Genomic DNA, 27,493 nt, shown 5'->3' on the forward strand with positions numbered 1-27,493 from the left:
ACAAGTCTGTCTAAAGAATCACTGCAATAATGTTTTGTGTGTCCTCGCATTCCACCTGCAGGCTAATCTATATATTCATTTCCCCTTGACATCCACCATCCTTTAGAGACAGGGTTATTAATGGATATGTTGTGGACTGAGGCAATAACTATGTCTGTAATAACACATGATTGTGTGCTTTACCCCAAGGATCCTGGAGCTTCAGCAGAATGGTGACATGGACATCCTGAAGCACAAATGGTGGCCCAAGAATGGCCAGTGTGACCTGTACTCCTCAGTGGACACAAAGCAGAAAGGAGGTGCCCTGGACATAAAGAGCTTTGCAGGGGTTTTTTGTATCCTGGCTGCGGGGATCGTCCTCTCCTGCTTTATAGCCATGCTGGAGACGTGGTGGAACAAGAGGAAAGGCTCCAGGGTCCCATCAAAAGAGGTACTTGAATGAAAGCTTCAGCGCCATGTTGAGCCCTCAAGTAGGCTGTGCTTCCAGGGAGGATAATCACAGGGAAGGGGATAATGGGTTGGGGGTGGTCTTTGTTTCTCCTTTCCTTGAAGAGTGAAAATACACTTGTGAAATGTAAAAATTGGTAAGACCAATACCAATTTTCATTTTAAGACATCCCAGATCCATGAAGAGGAGACGATCGTGTTTGAAAGACTGACAATTTCATGAGCCATAATGGGCCTTGAAATTCTCCCAAATCTCAGGATAGACCTTAGGTCCATGATTTTTTTAAGGGCTGTGATTCCCTTGACCAGTTCACAAGGATGCTTATCATGTTAGTTCAAATAGTTGTTTAACTTATAGGTAGATTACTTGTGTCTCTGAGATTCGGCCTAAGAAATGCAGTGTTACAGTAAAATAATCAGAGTTTTCTCTTCATCCCCAGGGACTGCTTCCCTCTGTCTGTATGTAGACCTATAGAAGTGATCATGTTTTTATAGCTCTTTAATGACTCTAGGCTTAACAAATCCACACGGTGGAATCATCTAGAATTCCATAGTCCTCCTTTTCTCATGAGTCAGCTTAACTCCAGGGCCATATTAAAATTTTTCCAGAGCTTTGAAAGAATAATTTCAGAGTTACATATATCTTTTAAAGTGCCCTGTGCCTTATTTTCATCCAGAAAAAAAAAATGTGTGTTTATCAGAGACTATCTGAAGTTAAAAATAAACTACGTGATTTATTTATCTTATTTCCAGTGGACCAAAAAGGTGAAAAAAATTTTAGATAATGAAATCATATTCACTAAAGCTTCACAGATTGAAACGAAAACAACCTGAATTTGCTGAATGATTTGACTTTCTAGATAGTTTCAAAGAACAGTTTTGAACTTTCTATAACTAGACCTTGGCCAACTGACGCCTAAGCAGATCCTGAGAGGATCTGCTTTACAGCACAAATAAAAATGACTTCTCATTTGCATATGAATTATTGCATGCTAATGTATTCTTTCAAACAAAATGTTTTGTAAAGTTGTCTGAGGATTCTTTCCTACCACGTTATATGCAAAATTGATCAGCACCATTTATAAGGAAAAGCTTGGCTTAGCGAAGATAAATCTTAGCTTCCTACCTGTCTGAGTGATCATACAGTCTAAATTAGTGGAGTATAAACTAAAAATTAATCAGGTTTTATTGTAGTGGGTTTTTTTTATGGAATAAACTTCTGGTATCTCTACTGACATTGATTCAATGCAAAAGACCACATTAATGCAACATTATAGCCGAGGCTTCATATTCTCAAAAATCTGGAAATTAAGGACTCCCCAAGCTCCTTACATTTTGAATTACTATATATGATATTAAATTTTTGCATTATTATATCTGTTGATGGATGACTATATTATAGTTGCTGTGGGAACCGTAACATTTTATCTTTCAACCCTCTAACATCTCAGTGATAATATTGCATTAATGGATATTTTTATTGGATTTTGAAATGAGAAAGGATAAGGAAAAAAAGTGATGCACATCAAAATATTTTTCACTGAGGTGCACTATAATTGCACAATGAAAAAAAATACATCCTCGGGCTTCCCTGGTGGCGCAGTGGTTGAGAGTCCGCCTGCCGATGCAGGGGACGCGGGTTCGTGCCCCGGTCCGGGAGGGTCCCGCATGCCGCGGAGCGGCTGGGCCCGTGAGCCATGGCCGCTGAGCCTGTGCGTCCGGAGCCTGTGCTCCACAAGGGGAGAGGCCACAACAGTGAGAGGCCCGCGTACCGCAAAAAAAAAAAAAAAAAAAAAATACATCCTCCATTCTAATTCATAGCAGCTAATCCAGATCGTATGAACAAATATTTCCTCCTCTTATGATTAAGATATTTTTAAATCCTCATAAATTTAATTTATTGAACTTGATGATAAATAAGGCTGATGCAAAGGACAATTTTCTTTCCTGCCACTTTTATTTTTCAAATAGTGGGCTTTAATGCTCACTTCTAGTGAAAATCCTAAGGGATTTACGAATTAGTTTCAACTCCAGAAATCTAAGGTTTTACACTCTTTTTCTTCATTAAGCACCTTCTTACTAAGACTCTATTAGTGTAGCTCAAAGCGTCTTTGATTTAGAGGCCATTTAGCATTAACGTGGCCCTAAACTGAAGCTGTCACTCACACGTCATGGCTTGAAGGGGTCTCTAAAGGCTCCCGTGCTGACCTCACAATATTGCCTCATTCAGGTACTAGAAAGCTTGAGTGTATGAAGTCCCTCAATCAGAAACTGATTCTCTTGTGTTGAATGTTGCTTTCTGTAAACAATCTCACATATTTCTAGCCTAAAGAGAAATAACACTTTAACAGTCACTAACACTTTAGTGTGAACTAGCATATCAACATATTGTATCACTTAATCTCCAAGAATGGAAAGTTAAGTTTAGGAGCAAGTAGTGAAAGGAACAAAAACACAACTTGGAATGAGACACCCTGAAAAACAAGGAAGCATGCCTAAAGAAGAGGTGGGGAGGGGATGCGTGGCCAAAACCATACTTACTATGTGTATAATTTTGCCTGGGTCTGTCTCTGCTCTTGTATAAGGCAATCTCCCATCTACTGCTCCCATATTTTGTAGTTGCATGTGGCATATGCTCCTTTTAGAACTTTTATTGCAAGAAAAGTATAGATAACCTTATCTCAGAATCCTATCGGTACCCCCCAGAACCTAGCACAGTGCTTGGCTCATATTAGGTGCTCAATAAATATTTGTTAAATGAATAAACCCCAAAGTTCAGTTCATTACCTATCATGTTTGCTGAACTACTTTTTTTTTTTTTTAACCATGAAGCTAGTACTGATGAGAACCTTATCTTCTTTTTCTTCATCTCCAGGATGACAAGGAAATTGACCTGGAGCACCTCCATAGACGTGTAAATAGCTTGTGCACAGATGACGACAGCCCCCATAAACAGTTTTCCACCTCGTCAATTGACTTGACCCCTCTGGACATTGACACTTTGCCAACACGACAAGCATTGGAGCAAATCAGTGATTTCAGGAACACTCATATTACCACAACAACCTTTATCCCAGAGCAGATCCAGACTCTTAGCCGTACACTGTCAGCTAAAGCTGCCTCTGGTTTCGCTTTTGGCAACGTGCCTGAGCACCGAACTGGCCCTTTTAGGCACAGGGCACCTAATGGGGGCTTTTTCAGGAGTCCTATAAAAACAATGTCATCTATTCCTTATCAACCAACTCCTACCCTGGGGCTCAATCTGGGTAATGATCCAGACCGAGGCACCTCCATATGAGCACCCAACAAAATCTCTTCACTGTTTCTTTTGTAGGACTCCCTTTGCAAGGAGCAACTGTAATATTGTGGGACTAACATGGATGTAACATTTTTTTTTTAATCAGGAGTATTAGTAACAGTTCTAGTTCTTTCTCTCTACCTTCTCCCTCCTCTCTCTCTCGATCCTCTGTTTCTTTCTCTTTTTCTTCCCTCTCTTCCTGGACATTTCTCTCCACTTTTTTTCATTACTCAATTTATTCCCCCAGAAGGTAGTATACTAGGATCCTATTAGTCTGCTTTTCATATACTGTACTTCAAGTATAGGAAACGTGCACTGAGTATACTAACAGTATATGCAGGATTAATTTTACATAAAGGCCTCTTCTGTAACATTTCTCTATTTTTAAAAATATAATTGCAATAACTTCAGTCTTTTTACATTCTTCTGCTGCATCCATACAATGCTCCACTGCTGTTGAGTGTCTTTTAACTGTGGGCCAAAGGCAACCCCTGCAGTGTTTATAGAATAATTTAAAGACCATTCAGGCCACATAATATGAGAATGCAATTTTGTAGGATTACAAAAAAGCCATTAATATGCCAGTCAAGACTACAGTTAAAACTACTCTTGCACTGCAACAGTGCATATGACCTTTATGTGATTGTACAGTATGAAAAGTTTTTTCTTATGTACAGTAAACTTTATCATATGGCAGCAGCCTCTATTGTGTTAAATAAATTAGTATCTCATATATACATATATATGCACCTATATAATGTGTATATATATTCAAAGGAGGCCATTGCTATTGCAATTCATTTAATAAAGCTTTAGTTTAAAACGAAAGTGTTGTATACAGGAACTATGTATAGTGCAGGGGGTCTTTTCAGTTAGAAAAGGCAGGTTGCTTTAATGTTATTCTGACTCGCATTGTTTGCCAACAGAGAATATTTTATACTTTTGTTATTAAAACATCCAGGGCGATTTAATATTTGTTCCTAGATGTAACTCATTTGAAGAGATTTTTGCATTTGTTATTCAGCAGTGTATAAAGCTAACCTTGATCATTTTACTTTTAATTAATTATCTAAATGGAAAGTGCTATTAGCTGAACCACGTCCACCACAGCACGGGGAGCTCTATACGGGTTTAAACGTAGATCACTGAAGGTTAACAAATTCTCTTCCAAAGCAGTAAGCCAATCAATACAGCTGTAGTTGGGGAGAGATGGGAGCCCTTAAGAAATATTGATGTGGCCTTAATTACTGTCATACATTATCCTAAAGAAGAAAATACAGCAACCATACTGGGCTCTCAACTTCAGCCCCTTTTTTATTCAGTTCTATTTGGAGGAGTTATGTGTTTTTTACATTAGTGCCAAGTGTATAGAAGGATAGCAACAAAAACAGTGCCTCTTTGCGCACAACCCTTTTTAAGGTAGCTTTCTTACCTGTTGGAAATGTAGAATGAACTTTGTTTGTAATCCTTAAATTAAAATGCAGTTAAATAGGAAGCAAGAACTTATCCTGTGTTTTCACACAGCCATTCACTTATTTTAATCTAATTCATTCCGTAGCTAGGATTGGTATAGGAATCAACCTATGTGATTTGCTTTAGGAGAAATTAAAAAGTATATTCTTAAGGTCTATTATACTTTGATGCTAATTCTGTTCTGGGGAGCATCTTGTCCTGTCACTGTTTTTGTACTAAATCTTCAAATATTGTCTACTGTGTAAGGCAGAAAAATTTCTTATCATGCAAAAACCATTTCGTTTCCAGGGTAACAAGTATCTAAGTGCATGCACAACTTGTTCTCCCTTGTAACATTCATGATCTCATCCACGACTCTGATTTTAAGACAAAAAGTCTTTTCGACAAGCTATATAGGGACATACCAGATGTTGCAGTGATTTTAGCTATCAACAAACTGTTAACCATGTACAATATTTAAAATAGGCCTATTTTGATGTATTGCCTATTATACAAATACACAAACCACTTTTTGGAGGCCTCAGTTATGAGTGGCAGAGCTTTCTGTGTATAATTTGTCTAAAGAATTTGTCTAATAAAAATGTTTTCTAAACTTGCTCTCATACCATTGAAGTCTTAACTATACAATTTGAAAATGCTTACTCTCTCACAGATAGAACTGACTTTTTCTAAAAATTTACCTTGAATTAATTAAAGCATAAAACACATTAAGTTTTACTAGCAGAACGATGCCATGATGAGCAGCTCTCTAAAAACAGTAGCAAGTGATGTTCTAAACCAATGAAAGACTGCCTTTCTGCTGTTTGAGACAATTTGAACCAACGATACGTTTGTTTTCCTTTGTGGATGTCTCTATGAGCACTTTTTTGGGAAAGATTTATCCTGTTTCATGTAAACAATGCAGCCATTATAATAATAGCAGGATGAGTGTTTGTTACATTTTAAAAAAAGACAATTAAGGGTAATTATTAAACTTAGAATTGTGTATTAATCATTGCTTTGCTGTTAGCGAAATATTCATCATGCTGAATCTATTAATTTGGAAATTAACTGACTCCAAGATTATTTCTAATAGAGTGTTCTTTTCTGCATTTGAACAATATTTAATTCTTCTTGCATTTAACTCACTCAGTGAATATATATCTGAAAATATATTCAATTTAGATGAAAATCTGTGCTTTTCTATAATTCCAGTGATTTTTAAATGTTGGATAGGAGGAAGTGTAGAGATCTAGACCCTCATCTCCCTCATTTTACAAATAAGAGAACATAAGATGCTAAGAAGCTGTGACTTGCCCAAATGTTTGACAATCTGAGACTTAACAGAGTCTTTTTTTTTTTTAAACTCTACCATGCTTCAGTCACATCCCCGCAGGTCCTAATGGGTTGTGAATTCACTGTAGGGATGGCTCAAGTACAATGCCTCCACCTACTCCTCTCTCGCCAAGTTTAGCCTGCAAATCTCTAGAACTCTCCTTCCTCATGGGGGACCAGTTAGAGCATCTGATTCAACTGCTCCTTTTACAGATGGGAAAGTGAACACCTCAGGCTACGTCAGGTCACAGCTAGTGGCAGAATTCAGGCCGTCATGCTTCTGCCTGGCGCTACTTCCTTTAGCCCATTGTTTGCCCTGGTTCTCACCACTTACACCAACCTTGCTATTTCAGAACAAGACAAACCCCTTATGTCCACGAACGTTTATTCCAGTCAGAGGTCGAATGTATTCCACTGGTGAATTGTTAAGAGAACTGGTTTTCACTTTCAACCACATCAGAACTTATGCACAGCTTTGGTTTCATCATATATTAGAAAATTGTAAGAGCGTCTTTCTTCCTCATACACATCAAGCTACAGGCAATTTGTTGTTTTCTCAGTTATGTTATTTTTCATCTCTTTCAGTTTGGGATTGGTTGTCAACTGAATAAATACTTTAAAAAATAGACTTTGCTGAATGGTACTTTGCTTCATCAATTAGAAAGAAAAAAAAGATGAGACAATCCATTTATCCTACATAATACCTTCTAAGCCACACCACTGGATAACAAATTATAAATATTCCATAATCAGGATTTTGGAATGGTGGAACACATTCTGGATTATGAATATAATAAATAAAGCAGAGCTAATAACTTTTGTGCTGGTAAACATAGGTTTTTAACCTTAAATACACATCTCATGATAATTGATAAAACACAGTGGGCTCACTAGAAATAGGCTTCCTTCTAGAGTGTTTTTATTTCTAAAAACAAATCCTTTATCCAGTCCTTGTGGTCAGATATTAATAAATGGCTAGCAATTATGACATTTTATAAAATCATTTCAACAAATTTTAGTAAACACCCTCTCATGAGGTAGCATATATGAGCTCCCGTGGGTGGAAATGACTTACCTGACGTTGAAAAATTAGGAGATAAAGCTTTTTAGATTTGATAGATTTAATTCAGTTCTATTAGTGTTTACTGAAAACCTATTATGTAAAGCCACGGTGCTAAGCAGTTACACATCACATAAATGAAGACATGTATTTGCTAATGGGTCTGGATGTGTTCTACTGCCCAGGCCTTTCCTTGTCCCTCATCAACATGCAGGATACAGAGACCATCTTACAGACTTTCTGAGGTGGCAGTATTAGTCACCCCAAAACAGTACCATCCTCTTTGGGCCTGGGCCATCCAACTGGACCAATCCATCCTGGTAGTTCTCATGAGCTGACTGAGTCTACCTTCTTAGATTCAGATTCCTTCCACAAACAAGACCTGAAAATTTCCCAAAATGCCAGACCATGAGGCCAAAGTTTCAAAAATGTGAAAATCACCCTAAGCCACAGGCAAACTGCTACCTAACCCCTTCTCATCCACACCTGCATACTCCACATCAGAGTGACTCCTACGCTCAGGTGTCCACATCAGAATGATACACACCACATTCCCTCATTTTCTATCCCTGCAGGGCTAAGCCGTTGTGAGTGTTAGAGCTATAGGGTTTCAAAAAACTTACTTCCAAGGAACCAAACACAGTAAGTCTTATTCAGGCTACTCTTCAACTTTCATAAACTTTTATTTTTATTGCAAATAAGGCCCGAGTTACCATTCCTATGGTAATTCCTACGGAGGATACAATGTGACCTATGATCCCCATGAAAGTAAAGTGTTTTACAGGCTGCCCACCATGAGGACAGCTTCCAACCCACACATACTTTCAGAAGAACAGAAACGACGTGGTTTTGCTCTATTTTATGGAGCTGCCCAGAGGCATGGAGCAGCTAACCCACCTAATGATTCAGCCTACCGTGGGGATAGAAACGGACTGAATGAGCTGCCTCTCATTTTCTCACCTGGCTTTTCCTAATTTCTACCTTTTCAGTAGTGTTCATTTGTTTCCATGTAATATTAGTAACAAGGCAAAAATTGTTCAAATTTGAGAAAATTTTTCATATCTAGGACCAAGTGTCATCTTTTGACTAATTTTGCCCATTTCTGGAGTTTCTTCTAGTGGAGACGAGAAACTGGCTTTCTTCTGCACATGTTACCTACGTTGTGCTATAGACGTAGCAGTCTAGCCTTTGTGAGGGATGAGGGCCTTTTTTCCTTTCGGAGAAACTCTATCCAGTCCAACCTCAGAATCAGCAGCATGTTCCAAGTCTCAAACTATCTGTGATATGATAGAAAATCCACAAACTTTTTAAGACAACATGAATTTTCCTTAATTAAAAGCTAATTAAGCTTTAATCGCAGCTGCTTTAGAAGGAGAAGCAGATGTCACAAAGTCAAAGTACAGTAAAATGTCAGAACCAGAGAATGGGCAGAAAACATTGCTTTCGATAAATATTTTGCCTGCCACAAGATTTGAAATATAAGTAGGAGGTAAACTTTAATTTTTAAAGTTGTTATATTTTATTTTTAAATTGGTGCTACTGAAAAATTTTAGGAACCAAACAGCCTATATCTGGCTATTTTTAATTTTCTAAAAATTAAACATCAGTGTTGGACATCAATAAACAAATTACAGTTTGCTTATTCACTGCACAAAAGGTTCATAATGGGGGGGGGCTTTGAGAATTATCCTAATGTGTATTTAAAAAAAAGGTTCAATTTGCAAAAATTTAAGTTATATAAAATGTTTCAGAATCACACCCTCTTCATGAGGCAAGGGGTACCTATAGCTATTTCATGTTAGGTAAATAAGGAGCTGATAGGTGATATTTAATTCCTCTTCAGAATTATATTATAGTTGACTTTCAAGTTAATGCTAGCCCTCTATTAATATCCATTTATATAAGTTGGCTATAAAACTTATTTTTAGAAATCAAAGCACTGTAAAATTAAGTTGAAAATAAAGGTGTCCCGTCCCCAGCTGTCTAGCTTGACTTTTCCATTCTAAAAATAGTTATTAATACTTAATATGCTCAAATACTTCCATAGGTGATGTTAAAAAACACTTTGAACATTAGTTGTTAGATGAAGTAGAGCTGCGTCATATATCTAATTGACGTAATTGACATTAGATATCAAATGCAGAAATTTCATTCACACTTAATGGTTTGTAATGAATATAATACTTCTTTCTAAGTGAACATATTAAGAATAAAAATTAAAAAGAAGCAGTGCAGCAAGATAGACATGTAATTGGGCCTTCCAGATTCAATTCTGCAAAACTAAGCATTTTAAAACTTATTGCTCACTCTGATTTCTCCATGGAAATGTCATGGTAAAAATAATTGCTCATCATCTGAGCAACTCTCACACGTGTAGTCTCCAAAGCTTTTGGTGTGTCCAGTTAACATGGTAAGTCCTATAATACTGCTCAATCACCAACAAAGAATATATTTTAATTCTTTCCTGTTCATCATCGCTAAATGAAGTTTTTAATTCTTACTCCATAATAACGATTTTGTGTCTCTTTTTAAAAAACGAGTGTTAGTACATAGATATAAACTTTAGTAAGCCTGCAGAGAGAATATTAGGAACAAAACAATCACACAAGATCAATCAGTCCGTTGACTAGCACTACCTGAGCACCTACTATGAGCAAGGCACCTAAGACAGAGCTTTCCTAAATAGCATGCCAAGGCACACTCCTGGGTCAGCAAGGGTTCCAGGGTGCTGAGTTACTGGTGCCCTCGTCAATCAGGGTGGTGGGGTGGGCCCCTGGGCTGGAGCTCTGCCCATGTTCTCTTCACTTACAGCCGGACTTTGCTAAGACAGCTTCCAAAGCTGGAGAGACAAAATATGCACATTTGAAAAGCTGAGTAAAGACTCATGGTTTAAATAACATCAGAAGACAAGAATATGAAATATTATGATACACAGTACATTTAATTGTCAAATGAGTGCTATCGAGAAAATATTCCATGAGAAGAGAAGAAGAATGAGGCTGCATGGCTTGACATGGTTTCATGGAGTAAGTAGAAATTTAGCCTAATCATAGAGGAAAGGTCAGAAGAATGCACAAGGGCCTCCAAGTGGAGGGTACGGTGCAATCAAAGCACAAGAACGGGAGAGAATATTCAGAGGGGCAGTAGCCCACGATGTCTGGAATGTGGGTTTCATGTCAGGAAGTATCAGGAACTAAAGCTCGGGTGAGGCTGTGGGAAGCCTGTAGGCTGGCCTCAAGAGATTACACTATATCCAGTTCATTCATTCATTCATGTATTCGACATATGTTCACTGAGGTTCTGCTGTGTGCAAGACACTATTCTAGGTGCTGGGGATACAGTAGTAGACAAGACAGAAATCTCTGCCCTCATGGCATTTACAATCAACTGGAAGAGATAGACAATAAGCAGGATAAATAAGTAAAGTACGTCGTCTATTAGATGATAAGTGCTGCAGAGGAAAACAAAGAGGAGGACTAGGAAGGCCAGAGTGAAAGTGGGGATTTGCTATTTGAAATAAGGTAGGTAGGGGGGGCCTCACTGATAAGTTGACATTTGACTGAAGCTTTAAAGGGAGTGGAGGAGTTTGCCACGTTGCTCTCTGGGGAAAGAACATTCCAGACTTTGGGAAGAGCTAGTACAAAGGCTCTCAGGTGGGAGCGTGCTGGGCATATTTGAAGAATGGCAGGAAAATCAGTGTAGCTGAACCAGAATGAGTGATGGGAGAGAGGGTAGGACGAGAGCTCAGAAGGTAGCACAGAACCCACTTATAAGGCTTTACAGGAGGCCATGAGGATTTGGGCTTTTATTCGGCAAGAGATGGGAAACCATTGGAATGTTTTGAACAAAGTAGAATGCTTGTTACTAATCTAAGAGGTTGATTACAAAGCTAGATGTAAATCAGTCTTGGGATCAAAGTGCTGCCACCTTCCCACCCTCCCTTGGGCCTAAATATTTGCCCCCATTTTGAAGGTTATGGGAAAGTGGCACATGGTGCCGGTTTCCGGCCACTCCTCCATTGGAATTTCAGCGCCTGAACCATCAGCTGGTGGTCACAGGCTCACGACCTTGGCATGTTGGAGATTTCCATCGTGGGCATTGGGGAGCCACTGAAGCTTTCCACTGAAGGAAAAACAGACTCTTAAAGAGGTGGTCTAAAAAGATTAAGCTGGTAGTAATTCATGGAGTGGAACGGAAAAGAGACCAATTAAAACACGTGTGCAATAGTTCAGGTATGACCTGAACTCTGTGGTAGCCCAAAATAAAAGGAAGGACGGTGCAGATGGTAGATACATTCTGAAGGAAGAATCAAGAGAACGTAATGATTAACTGAAGATAGAGTATAAAAGAGAAAAAGAAATCAAATATGATTGATTTTTCAAATTTATATGCGAGAAAAGTGGAATAAAATTTACCAAAAAGCGCTGAAGTCAGAAGAATATTTTTTTTCTTTTGTTAATCTTCATTTTTTCTTAAGCTGGGAGGTTGAAGTAGAAGACATCATAGAATTGAGAACTGTTTGTTCTCCTTCACGTGAAGCTTGAATGCTGGGTTCTTCACAGGTGGAGGGCACCTGAGGCATCATGTAGAGCCCATGGCTTTTTACCTGTGCTCCCCAGGTTCCTCAGGGTTTTCCTCAGGATTTCTGGGGATGCGGCCCTCTGGGCTTCAGTCAGAGCGCTCTGCTTTGATCTCTTCACATATTCAACTTCCGATGACTATTTCCCTCACCTTCTGAATGACGCATTACTGACAGATGACCAAGACCTCAACTCAGATGTCTTCTGAGGCAACCCACTGTAGCATTCAACAATTTTAATTGCTTAATTGTTAGATTATTCTTCTTACAGTTGATCTTTGGATAGTGTCAAAAGTTGCCCCCTATCGGTTCTTTGAAACGCTACAGAACAAGCTTCATCCCTTTTTCTCACATGACATTTATCATGTTGCCCACACAGTGAATACCCAAAATTGACCAAACTATGATACAGTGACAGGGACTCAAATACCATAATGGCGGCTTGACATAGACCCGATATCTCCAAAGTCCTAAAGAGAGAAAGACCTGGAGTAAAGTTCCCTTGTATTAGGCTGGCTAGAACAACCATGGGGAAGACATACCTGAACAGAAATCCAAACATAATGTTCTAAATACAGGCTTGTCTTATAAAAATAACAAACTAAAATTAGCCCAAACATTACAAACACCTGCTCTGTGAAACACCTGCCAGTGTGCTTGGCACCATAAGTCAAATCAAATACTTGTGGAACCAACTGTGCTTGGTTCCCATGATTGCTGTGTGCTTTTAGTTCTATTTCAAGAGAGTTCAGAAAGCATCGCTAACACAGTTAAGTGAACTATAAGAGAATAAAAATTTAGGTATGAAATACTCATCACCAATCCTATCCTTTTTGGGTGTTTAAAAGAAAAAAAAAAAGGCGAGCTTTCACCAAGCAGGTGCCATCAAAAAGACTAATTTTGTTCAAGATGTTGTCTGCCAGCTTTAACTATCTCTCAACACTGAGGTTATGATAATGGTTCACTTTTAAGAGGTCAAAGGTGATTTCCCAAGTCTAAGGAAAAAAATGCCTTTTATCAAATACAAAACCAGAAATCGGTAGTATGTGCCTTTATAAATTTAGAATAACTCTGGTAAAACCTGTTGTTCAAATTGTTTGAGAATATAATTCTCTGCAATTTACTCTTGCTCCAGTCTCATTTTAAAAATATAAGCCATAAATCACAGTCACACATGTATACAATAATCTTTCTTTCCTCGAAAAGGAAATAGTACACATATTGCATACACAGGTTGTATTAAACATCTACACAGTGTAAGGATTTCAAGGTAGTTTGCAGAGGCATTTTCCAAATCACACTAAATAAAATACATAGGATATATCTTCAGCTAGAATTATTTAAAATGTGGGGAAATTTAATCCATGCTCATCTCAAAATTAAGTTGCCAATTTCTGCCACAATTCCTATCCTTTGCGGGCCAATATTTATGTTCTTCTAAGCATAGCACCCATGGGGAGGGAGGGCATGCCGACTATGTGCTAGGCACAGGGCTGAGCTCCATACACGTGTTTCACTCGATTCTCATAATATCTCTGCAAATTTGCTATTGCAGATGCTAATTGAACAGTTCACAAACAAAACAAACGAAACAAAATCTAAAACTCTGAAAAGTTAAGTAATTTGGCCAAGAACATACAATTAGTAAGTGACCCAGCCAGAATTCAAACCTACATCTCTCTGACTCGGAAACTCATGCCCTTCCACCACAATGGACTGCTCCTTGGATCAAAGAGAGATGGGAGGGAGGGGGCCATTTTCTAGTCCCTCAGGGCTGCAAGAGGCTTTGTACCCTATGGGGTTCCAGAAAAATCAACTGGTCCTCACTAGCTGATATACTTTTGATACAGAAATTTCAAGCAGTAAATAAAATATTCATAAAAGATGAATATAAATAATGCATGCAGCATAGTTGCCTAGAAAACGTAAACAGATTCCAAGAAAAACCCTGCAAAATTAGCATCTCCACCAGAGTCTGTGCAAAAACCAGCAAACCTGTCCAACCTTCTGCTTGCCCTCTTTATCTCTGCTAATGGTGTCAGCGAACTTTCTGGTCTCCTTCCTCTCTTTCTTAGAATTCCTTAAGTGGAAACATTAGAAAAACAAACCCTATGGAGTCAGCTTATATAATGTTCCACTACCTGACCCCCTTTTTCCAAGCCCTACAGCTACCAGCTACTAGACAAGTTTAAGTACATGTTAGCCTCTGTCTGGAAACACTACACTAGGTCTCCCAAGTGTTGCTCTTTTCCAGCTCACCTCCCTCCTACCCACCCTACTAGGTAATCTTACTAAGTGATTTTTCAAGTCAGGTAGCTCCATGATTTAATATTTTCATGGTATTTCTATGGCCCACTAACCCAAGGCCAAGCACCTTAGCCAAGAATCTCTTCAGGCAGGAAGCACTAAGGCAGCCTTCACAAAGAAGCAATATTTGAGCCAAAGAGGTAGGATTTTGACAATTAGAGATATGAATGTAGGCTGTAAAAGCAATGTGCAAAGATGAAATGGGAAAATACACTTGACAAGTATTGGACCGGGAATAAGGCTATTTGGCTTGAAAGAGGGGGATTTATGGAGACAAACAGAAGATAAGGTGGTTGGTTGATACATTCAACAATTATATTCTGAGAGTTCATTATATACATGACAAGACGCTATGTACTGCAGTACGTATAAACAGGCAAGACTCCCAAAGCTATTACGAAGAGATGTCATGTGTATGCGTAACTGCCACATAAGGCAGCGTATAATGTGTTCCACCACAATGATGCAACTTATTATAGGAATCCAGAGAAGGGAGAGAAGATTCTCCCCTAGAAAGCTTTTTATTTAAATACAGTGATTTTAAATTATATACTATAAGTACTATAAGTATAAGAACTTAAAAATAGTCCAGAATGTTTTGTGAATTCAAAAAAAGGCAAGATCTTTTCTCAACAGGGTGATAAAATGTCTTGGTGGAGAAGACAGTTTTGGAACTGGGCTTCAAAAAGAGTATAATTTCTACAAATATAAAGTAGAGAAAGACATTCTTAGGTAAAGGGAAAGATATAATCCAGCTCACAGAGGAGGAAAGCACAAGGTGCATTTGAGAAAGATCCAACACATGGCCCATGAAGAGCAGTAAGGACTTAAGACCACAAAGCTATAAACATCAAACCCAACTACCGACCTAATGTTTGAGTCTCATCCTGTTTACAATCTATTCCATTTTGAACATCTGGGAATATTAGAAATATGACGGTGTTTACAGTCTACTGGGGAAAACAGACAATTTAACAGGCAGTGACAATAAATTGCAGTAAGTGCTGTTGTAATGGAAATACAAAGTGATTTGCAAACCCCGGAGCTGGGGTGGGAAAGCTCCCCTGCTGGGATTCCAGGCTAGACGTACAGGAAAACTGAGAGTCAACCAGGCAGAGGAGACCAGGGTCGTTTACACAAGGTGACCAGCATAGACGCAGACCTGAAGCCAAAGGGCAAGATTAGTTCCAGGGACTGAAAGAAGTAGCCTGAGCTGGAAGTTAGAGGCAAAGGAGAATATGGAGAGAATAAAATGAAGCGGTAGGAAGCGGGCCTTGAAATGCTTCATAAGCCACTTTAAAGAATTTGTATTTTTAAGGAATAAAATTCTGGACAACATGAGGGAGCCATTAAAGTGTTTAGAGTGGAGTAGTGACCTGGTCATATTCTTCTTATTATTATTTTTTTTGCGGTTCGCGGGCCTCTCACTGTTGTGGCCTCTCCCGTTGCAGAGCTCAGGCTCTGGACGCACAGGCCCAGTGGCCATGGCTCACGGGCCCAGCCGCTCTGCAGCATGTGGGATCTTCCCGGATTGGGAAACGAACCCGTGTCCCCTGCATCAGCAGGCGGACTCTCAACCACTGTGCCACCAGGGAAACCCCATATTTTTATTTTAAAAATCACTTGAGCTGCCCTAGGAGAAAGTTTTGGAGTAGGACAAGATCTGAGAAAGGTGGACCAGTTAGGAACTTCAAGTTGCAATCAAAGTAGAGTCCTAGTGTCTGGTAGTAGCAGCAGGGAAAGATGGAGGTGGAAAGATTCTAGAGAGAGTTGTGGCAGAAATGGGCCTGGGTTTGGGCTTAAGGTAATTTTTGAAGTATTTAGTATAAGTGAAATCGTGAGACGTAACAAAATCATCCAAGGAGTAAGAGGGTCTAGTTAGCAGAAGATAAGATCTGGGCATAGAACCCTGAGGAAGACGAACATTTGATCAAAAGACGGAAGAGTGTACTAGCTAAACGATCAAGGCAGAACACTATAAGAGCAAGTAGCCTCAGAAGTCATGGAAAGACAGTGTTTCGTAGAGAGTGGCCAATATTGTCACATGCCACTCAGAGAAGGAAAAGCACCCAATAGAATTAGTAACATGAAGGGCCTCCCAATCTTGGCAAGAAAAGTGCTCAGGAGAATGGAGAGGCTGAAACCAGACCGCAGTCGGAGGAAGAGTAAGTGGAAGGGCATATACATTGTTCTTCCAAGGAATATGGTAATGAAAGAGAGGAGAAAAATGGAGCTGTACCCGGGGGAGAGAATAGGATCCAAGGAGGGCGTCTGTTTCCAGGACAGGAGAGACACATTTAAATGCAAGAGGAAGGAACCAGGAGTGAGGTCAATGTTGAGAGTACAGTAGCAAGTGGGGTATTCAAAAGGCAAAAAGGAACGAGATCCAGGACATGATTAGTTTTCAATAGGAGAAGGGATACATATTTTACTGTAACTGCATGACAGGGTGAAAGGATGAGTGTGAATGCAAGTAAATGTCTTTGTTCGATAGTAGGATGAGAAGAACCCTGTTGGAGTCTAGTTTTCATAAGATAGAGAAAGCAAATCACTGTGAGGGTCATGTGTCAGAGATTTTAGAAGAATAAGGAATGGAGAGGTCGCTAGAGCAACACAGTTGGACTGGTGTACAGCTTTGAGGGCTCAGCTGAGGTTGGAGGCCACGATAAGTTCTGTTCAGTTGTAAGGGTTTTTTTTTATCATTCTCAGCAGCTTCTGTTTAGCCATAGGAAGACAGAGTTGGATTTAACCACAGCTGCAGATTTCACCTAATTATGAATAAACAGCAGAGAAATGACTCAATGTTACTAAAAAAAACGTTCATCTTAATGGGGTGTCCCAGTGGTCTAAGAAGTATAGAAGGAGGCCATATTAATTAGGGTAAATCATGCTACTTGCTATAAAAAATACCTCCCCCCAATCTCAGGGGCTTAATGTCATAGATTATTTTTCACTCATATAAAGACCAGGAGAGGGTTGTCTTCCATCTGGTGCTTTAGGACCGGGTTTGCGTGTATCCAGTGGCCCTCATGCCCCAGGACTTTGGAGCCTCCTATGGACCTTCTGCATCCAGCTTGCAGAACAAGTAGGGAGAGAACACGGAGGATTGTGGGAGTTTTAATGCACCGGCTCTAGAAGTAGCACTCATCACATCCACTCACAACCCACTGGCTTATCACAGGGCCACATGCAAACAGTTTTGCTTAGCTTCTGCTCTCACAGCCACAGAGGCACAGAGTCAAGTTAGGAGGCTTTGTAGTCTTGAGGCTAAACAAGACAAAAAGCAGTCCAAGTGAAAATGAAAGCACATTGATTTTTCTGAGAAAATCAATAGAATTTGGTGATGGCTTAGATCAAGGACGATAAACAAGGTTCTGTCTAAAGCACAACATTAAAAAGAATTATGAGGTTAAAATCTAGGGTCAGTGAGACCTACCCAAACCATCCTACCTAAAGTTATGACCCCAGGCTTCCCTGGCGGCGCAGTGGTTGAGAGTCCGCCTACCGATGCAGGGGACACGGGTTCGTGCCCCGGTCCAGGAGGATCCCACATGCCGCGGACCGGCTAGGACCGTGAGCCATGGCCGCTGAGCCTGCGCGTCCGGAGCCTGTGCTCCGCAACGGGAAAGGCCACAACAGTGAGAGGCCCGCGTACCGCAAAAAAAGAGAGAAAAGTTATGACCCCTTCTTCCAACACTTCCCATCTCCTCTTACATGGCTCAGTTCATTTTCATAGAACGTATGGTGTATGGTTTACTATGTGCCGTATACTAACACACTAAGTAATTTACTGACCTGGTATTGTCTTTCTCCTTCTGCTTGAATGTAAACAAATTGAGGGCAGGCTCTTTCCTCAGTGCCTGAAACAGTGTCTAGCATAAGGAGAGTAATTGTTGAATGACTGAATGTCAGGAGATTAACAAGGCCTTTCATGGTGAGATTTAAGCTGAAGTGGGAAATACACACACATATTTACCAATGCTGACTTAGCTGCAGAAAGGGAAGAAAGACTCAAACATCATGACAGATTCAGAGATGGCTATTTGGAAGAACAGTAGACTGAGGGAGAATAGTTTATACATGGAGTGAAAGGAGATATTTGGTTTTTAAAATATGGTATTTGAAATGAAGGTAAAATATCCAGGTGGATATATTCAGCAAAACACTGAAAATGTAGAACCTGGGTTTAGCCAAAACATTCAGAATTGAAGTCTCAGGATAGAAAGATAAGAGCATCAGGATAAGAAGATGGAAAGTCATTCAATGGGCAATGAAATTTTTGTGTATCCAAATTATATGATCTAAGGGACATTTGAGGATAATTAATCTAGTGGCTTCCTGTTGGATAGAGTAACAATACCGCAACTTAATTCTGTCAAAAAAACTTATGCCCAAAAGGAAAATCTTTAGTGCATTACTTAAATCAGTATCAGTGTGCTAATATAAGGTGTACCATATACACAAAAGAAATCCAAAACCTGTTTTCTCACAGTTCTGCTGAAAGACAATCAGCATCTCCGCCCTCTTGTGGTGGTTCTGGAGAGAAACAGGCTGAGCCTTCAAGGTGCCCTGAATTGAACTGTTCCTTGACCACACAGTGGAAGAACAAATTGTCTTTGTATTATTCTGTATCTGTGTCCTTGGCGAACAAAGAAATCACCTTTTCTCCCTTCACAATCTTTCTCCTCCTCCTATCCGTCCTACCTTCCAAGTAATAGCTAAAACACATGGATAATAATAATACTGGGCAAAAATCTGAGTCAACAAAGTGCAAATGCTAGATGACCTAAAATGTCTATAATTCTAATTTTCAGTAAATAACCATTACATGATTTTTAATTGCTAGTCTAAATGTTTGTTTTTGAATTTCATCTAAATTAGCTATTATTAAACAATAGGAAATTAGTAAAAATAGTAATGCCATATTTACATGTAAAAATACTTAGAAATACTGAAGATAATATCCAAGCTCCACACCAACTAACAATTAGGGGCTTTTAATAAAGAAATTGCTAAAGGTTCCAGTGATGACTTCACTTCATAAAATTGTTAGGTTGATGTTGAGCTAATGCTTCCTCCTATCTCATATACTAAAAGGGAACATACCCAGTGACCCCAACATGATCGTGGTAAAAATCAATTCTCCAATCCACATACAGCACAAAAAAGTACATTCTTATGATATTTTTGATGTCACATTTTTCCAATTTTCTTCATAAAACATTGACTGGAATTACAGTAAAACATTCTATATAGCCCCATATTTTTCTATCCCCATTAGAATAATATGGGACATACTGTACTATATTTTTAAAAAATTCAAATAAGACCAGTTTAAGAGCAGTTTTGGAGGCTAATTATTATATAAAACTTAAATATGCACAGACTTTCCAAAATTGGTAAAATATGAGAATTTGAACCTCTAGAGAATTTTAGAAAATTCCAAACATTTTAACAAATATTTAAAAACTGAACAGTTTCCTTATAAATAATCAAAATATAAACAGCGATTTCCCTTGATTACTTTTTAGAATACACTACAATAAAATGAGCATGGATAATTCAGTATAAGTATCTAAAGTGACAATTTTAAATATTTTGAGACTACTGGTATCCTGAGAAAACAGGTTAGTGGCATCATCAAAGACATTGAGTCTAAAGGCTAGGGTTCAAATCCATCATTTGTCAGCTGTGTTACCCAAGGCAAGTTACTCAGTGTCTCTGTGTTTCATTTTTTCATCTATAAAATGAAGATAGTAATAGGACATTCTTCATAGTATCCTGAAAGAATTTAATGTCTGATATTAAATGGAAAGCACTTGAAACCCTTTCCTCATTCACAGTAGGCTCAAAATAGTCTTACAATGTTATTATTCTGTACATATTTCTGTTTAATATAATAATATCTTTTAATTAATAAAAGCACCTGCTAATAGAGTGAAAAATATGGTGAAAGCTAAGACAATTCTTAGCTAAGACAATCTTTCAAGACAATTCTATGGAAGCCAAGAGATGTCAAAATGAAAATACATACACCACTCTGCTGCTTAGAAATTGTGTACAGTGTTGTGAAACTGCAACAGAAAGTTTAAAAAATGCATATATTTCTTAAAACATTCAAATTTTAGAAGTAAAAATTTTATTCCAAAGAAAGCAAGCTTTTAAATATGCATTAAATTATCTCACCATGCCTTCAAGGTCAAATTGGTCTTCTGATTATATATTAAAATATGTTTTATCTTAAACATCTCTGAGCTTTAAGAGCTCAAAGAAGCTTCAGCAACATTATAAAAAACCATATCCAAAGACAAGCTGAAAATCAGGGAGGTAAGCCTGTTTATAGAAGCTCTACTAAACTAACATTGAATTACAGGCTTTTAATGCTTTTAAAAAAGGGGGGGCGGGGTCTTTCTATTTTCTGTCAATAAAGGAAAAGAAAAGAAATACTGCTAACATTAGGGAGATTTTCATTTTTTATGGTTTGTGCCATTAAAAATATGTTCATTCTTCAAATTAAAATAGAAACATAAAAAGAGATGGAGGCAGTTTCTGACACCACAGACATTTGATGTTAGCTGAAGTAGTGACAAACGCAGGGCTACACTGAGAGAGTTCCTTCTTTTTCTTTCTCCAGTCGCTCTTTAGGGAAGAGAAAACACTAACTTGCGCTCCTCTATCATGTTGCGACTCCCTGCTGTCTTCTACAAGGCCAGATGGTGGCGCTGTGGCACCATTTGTAGAGATTTTAACATTGACTCGTTCTTCCATAAGTAACAGCGTTTTGTGAAAAGACTCAAGCCCTCTTTTGAAAAAGAAATTATTTTAAACGTACTTTATTCTTCTCTTTAGCGGTAGGTAAGCCCGACATTTAAGTCCTTTGGTTATTTTATTTTTTACTCTCTTTACGAGGATGTTTCTAAAACGTATAAATATAGCGACTTAGAGTGTACTTTCTAAAAAATTGACTAGGTGGTCATAGGGTATGTGGTTTTTCTCTTAGTGCATGAAAATAAAGATAAAAAGAAACGAGTATATTTTGTCCACATTATTTTCAGATACCAATAATTTGGTACAACACCTCCTAACCCCAATCTACTGCCCAAATCTTCAGAAAAAGAAAGACTTTTCTCTTAAAAAATAAAAATAAAAAAATATATTTAAAAAAATAAACAATTTTAATTCAACCCTCTTTCTAACCTCTCAGCGCTTGGTGGGAATGTTTGTTCCTCCTGACAGTGATGTTATGTGATGCAACCTACATCCCAAAGATGAAAAGTGAAAACTAAGTTGGTTGATGCAGAATTGTGAACTGGGCCGTTTTCTTCCCCATTTACGCTACTGTCCATATTCTTCTCCTTTTACCTTTGGCCTGCCCAGGACAAAAATCATGCTGGGCAACCCTCCACTACTCCTTTCACCCCACCTTTGATGCCAAATGAAGTGCTGAATAAACAGCAGAAATCAATGCAACTCCTGGTACCAGGTCCAAGTAGACATATATATTGCAGGTGAAAACTGAAGCCCTAGAAGGAAAACACATTAGAAAAAGGCAATATGCAATTTTAGAGTCTATACAACAAGGCCGTCTGTGACCCATGTTATCTTGGTGAATGAGCGAGGGGAGGGGAGGATTCACAAGAACTCCCTATGAGTGCCCAGCTGGACGGGCCATCCTCCATCCACTACCACATCTACTGCTCCAGGGAGGCATTTCAAAGCACTGGGCTTCGGGTTTCACAGATTTTCCCACCTCTTCTAGATAAATTGTGAAGCAAGCTATATGTCATTTAGCTATAGTCTGCTACAACTACTGTTTTAACCTATTTTTTCCTATGGAAATTATATTATTTTCTAAATAAAACCTTATGCTGATTCCCAATATGCCAAACAAAATCAAAGCAGTATTTTCAACATACTTTGTACCTTAAAATTTATGAAATTTACTTATTAAAAGGCAATAAATGAGGAAAACGGTTGACTGTTCTAGACCAAAGTCTAAACATTCAACTTATTTTGGTGTTTTGATGGATCCACAAACAAAAGTAGTATAAGAAAGCGTCTACACCATAAAATTTGAGGGAAGCCATTTCTAACCTGCTTTGACGAAACTCTATTTCCCTATGAGACCAAAAAGAAAAAAAATTACAGTTGGAGTAATTGTATTCTAATAATAAAAATAAAGACATTCATCTATAACACACTTTAAAAGCCACTGTTCTAGAACAATGCCCTGACTTTTTTTTTTTTTTGCCTTAATTCCATTTTGTTAGGCAATTTCCGATTTCTCCTGTGTTCGGAGTTGGTCATAAATGAGAGAGAATATTTTCCAACTTTGTTCTATGGGAGTTTCAACCACTATTGATGGTTGTCTATAATTTAACATGCCTTTTGAATTTCTATTATCTTAGTTCTACATGTCTTATGAAATTGTAATACTTATGAATTGTAATTTAAAAAAATGATTTGAGAGACCATCTTTCCAAATTCCACAATGCTACTGGGTACTTTTGTGAACAGGACACATAATTCAAAAAGAATTTTCTGGTGAACAATGAGGTGGGGCTGAGCCTCAAAGCTTCAGAAGCTCCAAGGATGCAGGAAAAAGGAAAGGAAATATGATGAACGCTCAGTCTCCTCAGCAGGCTTTCCTCACCCAGTTTTCTCATCTTGGCACTCTCCTCCAGAGCCTCTAAAATCAAAAGGGGAAAAATGAGGTGAGAAGAGGGGAAATGTCAACAATCCTGCCTTTTGTCAGGGACCAGGTCTGGTTTCTCATCCTACACTAATGTGGAATTCTCTTTAAAAGATAGAGGCTTAAAAAAATTTTTTAATAAATAAAATTTAAAAAAGATAGAGGCTTTCTGATCTTTCCCATCTGCAGAAAAGTAAATAATAATATGATTTACCTGGTTGCAGATTTTCTTAGGGAAGCTGTGAAGAAGATGACAGAATACAATTTGTTTTCCTCATAAATGCCTCTCCAAACTATACAATCAAACTAGCAGAAATTCTATCAGGTTGTCCCTAACCCCGAGCATAAATGATAGGTTCCTTTTTACATGGCAGCGATAACGTCTGCAGAGTTTTATTTCCAGGGAGACAGGGCAGGATTTGCTGCTATGCAGACTGAATAATGTTGGAAGCCAACATCATGTCACATTTTGTGTGCACTTTCCAAAGATTAATCCAAGCGTTACAAATGGGACACAGACCGCCATTGTCCCAGGGACACTTTAATAACCCACACCTACAATATTCAACCTGTTGTTTGCATAGGGACAACTTTGGGATGCAGAAACCCACCAGACTGACTTGAGGGAAGGAGCCCTGGAGAGGCAGAGGCCCCGGCGCCACAGCACCTCCACATTTCATCCTTCGTGGCAAATGAGTCTGTTTGGAGTTTATTTATGTTTGAGAATGGGGGTCACGCAGCTCGCTTTCTCCAAAGCACCTCAACAGGCATGTCTTAAATCTGCTGCCTGCTAACTCTGTTTCTTCCTCGCGTTGTACTTTCGGCAGGCTTTGCCAACTTGCGGATAATTTTTGATTTGTTTTGCATCATGCAGCTCAAATTAAGTAACATGGCACATGCCCTCAGGATTTAAATTGTGCCTGGCCAGTTTCTGCTTTTATTTTTTTCTCCCCATTCCTCTCCTTTCCTTACAATTCCTGGCATCTGTTGTTCTCCAAGAATATTCTTTGAGAATGGAAGACTCGTGAGAAAGCCTCAGTAGGAGAAGAGTGTGAAAGGTGGATGAGAAGAACTCATGATTTCCACTTTCCCCGATTCATGATCTTTAAGTACTCCCATAAAATACTTCATTACTGTTAGAATCTTATTTACTTTAGAAGAAAATTCTAATGACTCAGTAGATCAGAATTCATAACTAAGCTCTACATGGAGTTTAAAATGGCAGTAACATATTTTTCACATAAGGTGGTTTTGGTACAGAGAGAAATAGTTAAGATTATAATGAGCAGAATCATAAATAGTTATGATACCTTTAATCCTAGACATTTTGAACAGTATCAAGAAAATAATTTTTTTCTTTTCATAACACATTAGTATCTTGGTATATGGTAGCATGTCTGTAACAGAGGAAAAAATTCAAAACCGAGAGGACTTTTTTAAGAAAAATGCCTTAGGGAAACCATATGAAGGCTAAAAGATTTACAGCAGCGTCATGAAGATTATGTGCATGTATGATACATATAATATGTATCAAAAGGAAACTATATACAATTAACTTAATTTCCACTTTAATAACAGGTTTCCATTATGTGAAAAATGACAAGAGAGAGAAGAGAGAAACTGAAAGCTAGCTGTACGCATTTTGCTCAAGGATTTGCTCCTGCAATTTAAACTTATACTTGGTCCTTATTTAAATAAGTATCAATACGTCTGTAATAATACACCATTCCAAATTTACCTTTAGTGCTTGATCTAATTTTTTTAATTAAAAGTACTGTATTTCTTTAGTATAATATTTTTATTTTATTATCTTTCTTGTAACCAGGTGGTAAGTATAGGCTTCTTCTCGACCTCTGTAAATATTATTAACCTTGAGATATGATAATAATATGATTTACAAAGGAAAGCGTGTATGATGCCATCGGTTGAGAGCCTTAAAAGCAAACATAGTAATAGCAAGAGTTCGTGTGAAAACACTGTGTCGATTGTTTCGCTTTTATAAGCTTAGTTTGAGGCGATAAGCATACCCGCTGACGGGGAAAGCGACGTAGGAGCGTGTTGGGGTTTGCTCCGTGTCTCCCAAGGCTGCAATAAAGCTGCTGACTAAGCTGCACTCCTTTTGGGAGTCAAGGGTTCTCTCCCAAGTTCACTTGTTGGAAGAACTCAGTCCCTTGCAGCTGTGGGACTGAGGCTCCTGTTTTCTTGCTACCACGGCTCCTTTGCACTTGGCCATTCCCATAGGGCCTCTCGGGCTTCAGGTCCCTCTGACTTCTGGAGGGGCCCAGTCCCTTGTACAGGCTCCGCTGGCTAGGTCAGGCCTAACCAGGTCATCTGACTTCTGAATGACTCTGAGTTAACTGACCAGCAATCACAGCAGTGATAGTCCATCATAGTCAAAGGTCTCGCCTACACTCAAAGAGAGAGGATTGCACAGAACTCACACCCCAGCGTGTGGGAATTTTGAGGGTCATCTTAGAATTCTGCCTGCCATGCAGCTAATTCCGATCGCAAAACTGTTGTGAAGGACATAAAGTAAAGGGTAGAGAAGGGAGGAACTTATTTAGAGAGAGTGGTCAGAAAAGGCCTCCCTGGGGCAGTAATATTTGATCTGAGACTTGTAGGACAACGAGCGAACCTTCATGGGAATGCATTTCAAAAGGGTTTTGTGTTGCTATTCAAATTCAATGAGTGGTTATTACATCGTTATAATTCCACTTATATGTCGAAGTCCATACTAGTTTTTTGGAGATATTTGTAACAAAGAAATTCCCACGCCTAATGCGTAGTTTTAAATAAAACGTATTTTTCTAGGAGCATTCATGTAGTTCCTGCAGGACAGAGAACCTGTGATGTAGTTGAGCTATGAGCTGCCCCTCCTAGAAGCCCTGCAGAGAAATGTCTCAATAGCTATTCGTGGGCAGATGACACGGGGATTTGCCCTTGGAAAGATGCATAGAAATCCCCCTACAAACTAACAATTATAATTGACCATGGTGGTGATATGTCAAAACCACGTATGCATTATTTCAAAAAGCATTGCGGTAGAATATTTTTGAAATATGAATTTACGCTCTACTTTCTGCAGTTTTCCCTTCTTCCCGACTCCAAGCTAAAAACCAGGCCCTTCGTATTTCTTTTCAAAGTGGAAAGCAGGTGATTTTCTGCCTTTGGTACAAACTTGAGGTTATCAGAAAGATAATGTTAGGAGATCTGGAGAGACAGAGATGCCAGGGAGTTAGTCTGAAATAAGAAGGAAAGGGGACAAAATTTTCCCCAGAAAACAAAAAAAAAAAAAAGGGGAGAATGGGATGGGCTGGGTAGAGGGAGACGTCAGTGAAAGAGGCTCTGAGAGGAGATTCTGCAGTGCAGGACCCCAGTCTTTCCAAATAATCCTGCTTCTAAGGCAAGAACAGAAACAGCAAAGCCTCTGGACGTGACAGGGCCCCTGACCTCAGCCTGGGATGTGGATCTCTTGTTAGAAAACCAGTGTGGACCCAGGACTAGTGGCTGTGCCTATGGACCCAGGACCATGGTGCAAACTCAGTTGGAAGGCAGGTGGAGGAGAGCCTCAGTACTGACTGATTTGGCTCCCTGGGTCAAGTTTAAATCATGCGTGAGTCTGTAGACCATGCGCTGTGCACAGGACACTGAGTACTTGCTTAGGCATCAGGTGCATAGGAAACCACCAGCAAATTCTGTCTTCATTAAGCCACATTCAAGAAGCAAAATTGCTCTTACATACGTTACTGACAACGTAGAATAAGTTTCGTTAGTTTAAATGGTTTGAAGCATTGCTGTACCTTAGAGATTTCAGTCTTCCTCTACCTTCTTAAATGCCACCTCCTGCGCTCTGAATGGACCGTGGTGTAGGAAAAAGAGAGCTGGACCCATTAGCCGGAGTCCTGGGTTTATTCCTGCGGCAATCATTTATTGAGCACTCTTTATTATCCAAGCATCCTGGGCTTCCAAAGATTAATAACACCAGCTCCTGCCTTTTATCCGAGAGTGGAGAAAAGTGAGAGAGACAGAGAAAAACAGGTTATGGGCAGTATGCACAGTGGTTACTCACCAAGGCTCAGAAATCAGAAAATAGGAGTTCAAATAGCTCTTCCACTGCTTAGCTGTCGGATCTTGGGCAAACCGTTTGATGATCCTTAAACTCAGTTATCTCACCCACTAAATAGTTTCTACAATCAATAGAATCTACTAAGATTCCTGTCTCATGGTAGCTACGAGATGGCGTTTATGAAAGTTTGGTATTCTAAATGAGTCATTGCAATGCAATGTCTTAAATGTTATGGTATTGTGTTTATGTGACTCTAT

At 38.9% G+C, this 27,493-nt stretch overlaps 1 protein-coding gene across 3 annotated transcripts in view; it reads left to right on the forward strand.

Moving 5' to 3' along the window:
- The window catches only part of GRID2 (glutamate ionotropic receptor delta type subunit 2), a gene marked incomplete at its 3' end in the record, with an annotated part of 1,358,095 nt that overhangs the window by 1,321,756 nt on the left and 8,846 nt on the right, over positions 1-27,493 (forward strand). For 2 of the 3 annotated variants that reach the window (XM_081252683.1, XM_081252685.1), the window contains 2 exons: positions 190-430; positions 3,323-3,745. In XM_081252683.1, coding sequence (XP_081108809.1) covers positions 190-430; positions 3,323-3,745 — 664 coding nt within the window. Of the gene's footprint in view, positions 1-189; positions 431-3,322; positions 3,746-27,493 lie in introns of those variants that run through there. The other variant, XM_081252684.1, reaches the window with a different exon arrangement.

Source organism: Mesoplodon bidens, assembly GCF_964165515.1.
Source record: "Mesoplodon bidens genome assembly, chromosome: 1".
Taxonomy (NCBI): Eukaryota; Metazoa; Chordata; class Mammalia; order Artiodactyla; family Ziphiidae; genus Mesoplodon; species Mesoplodon bidens.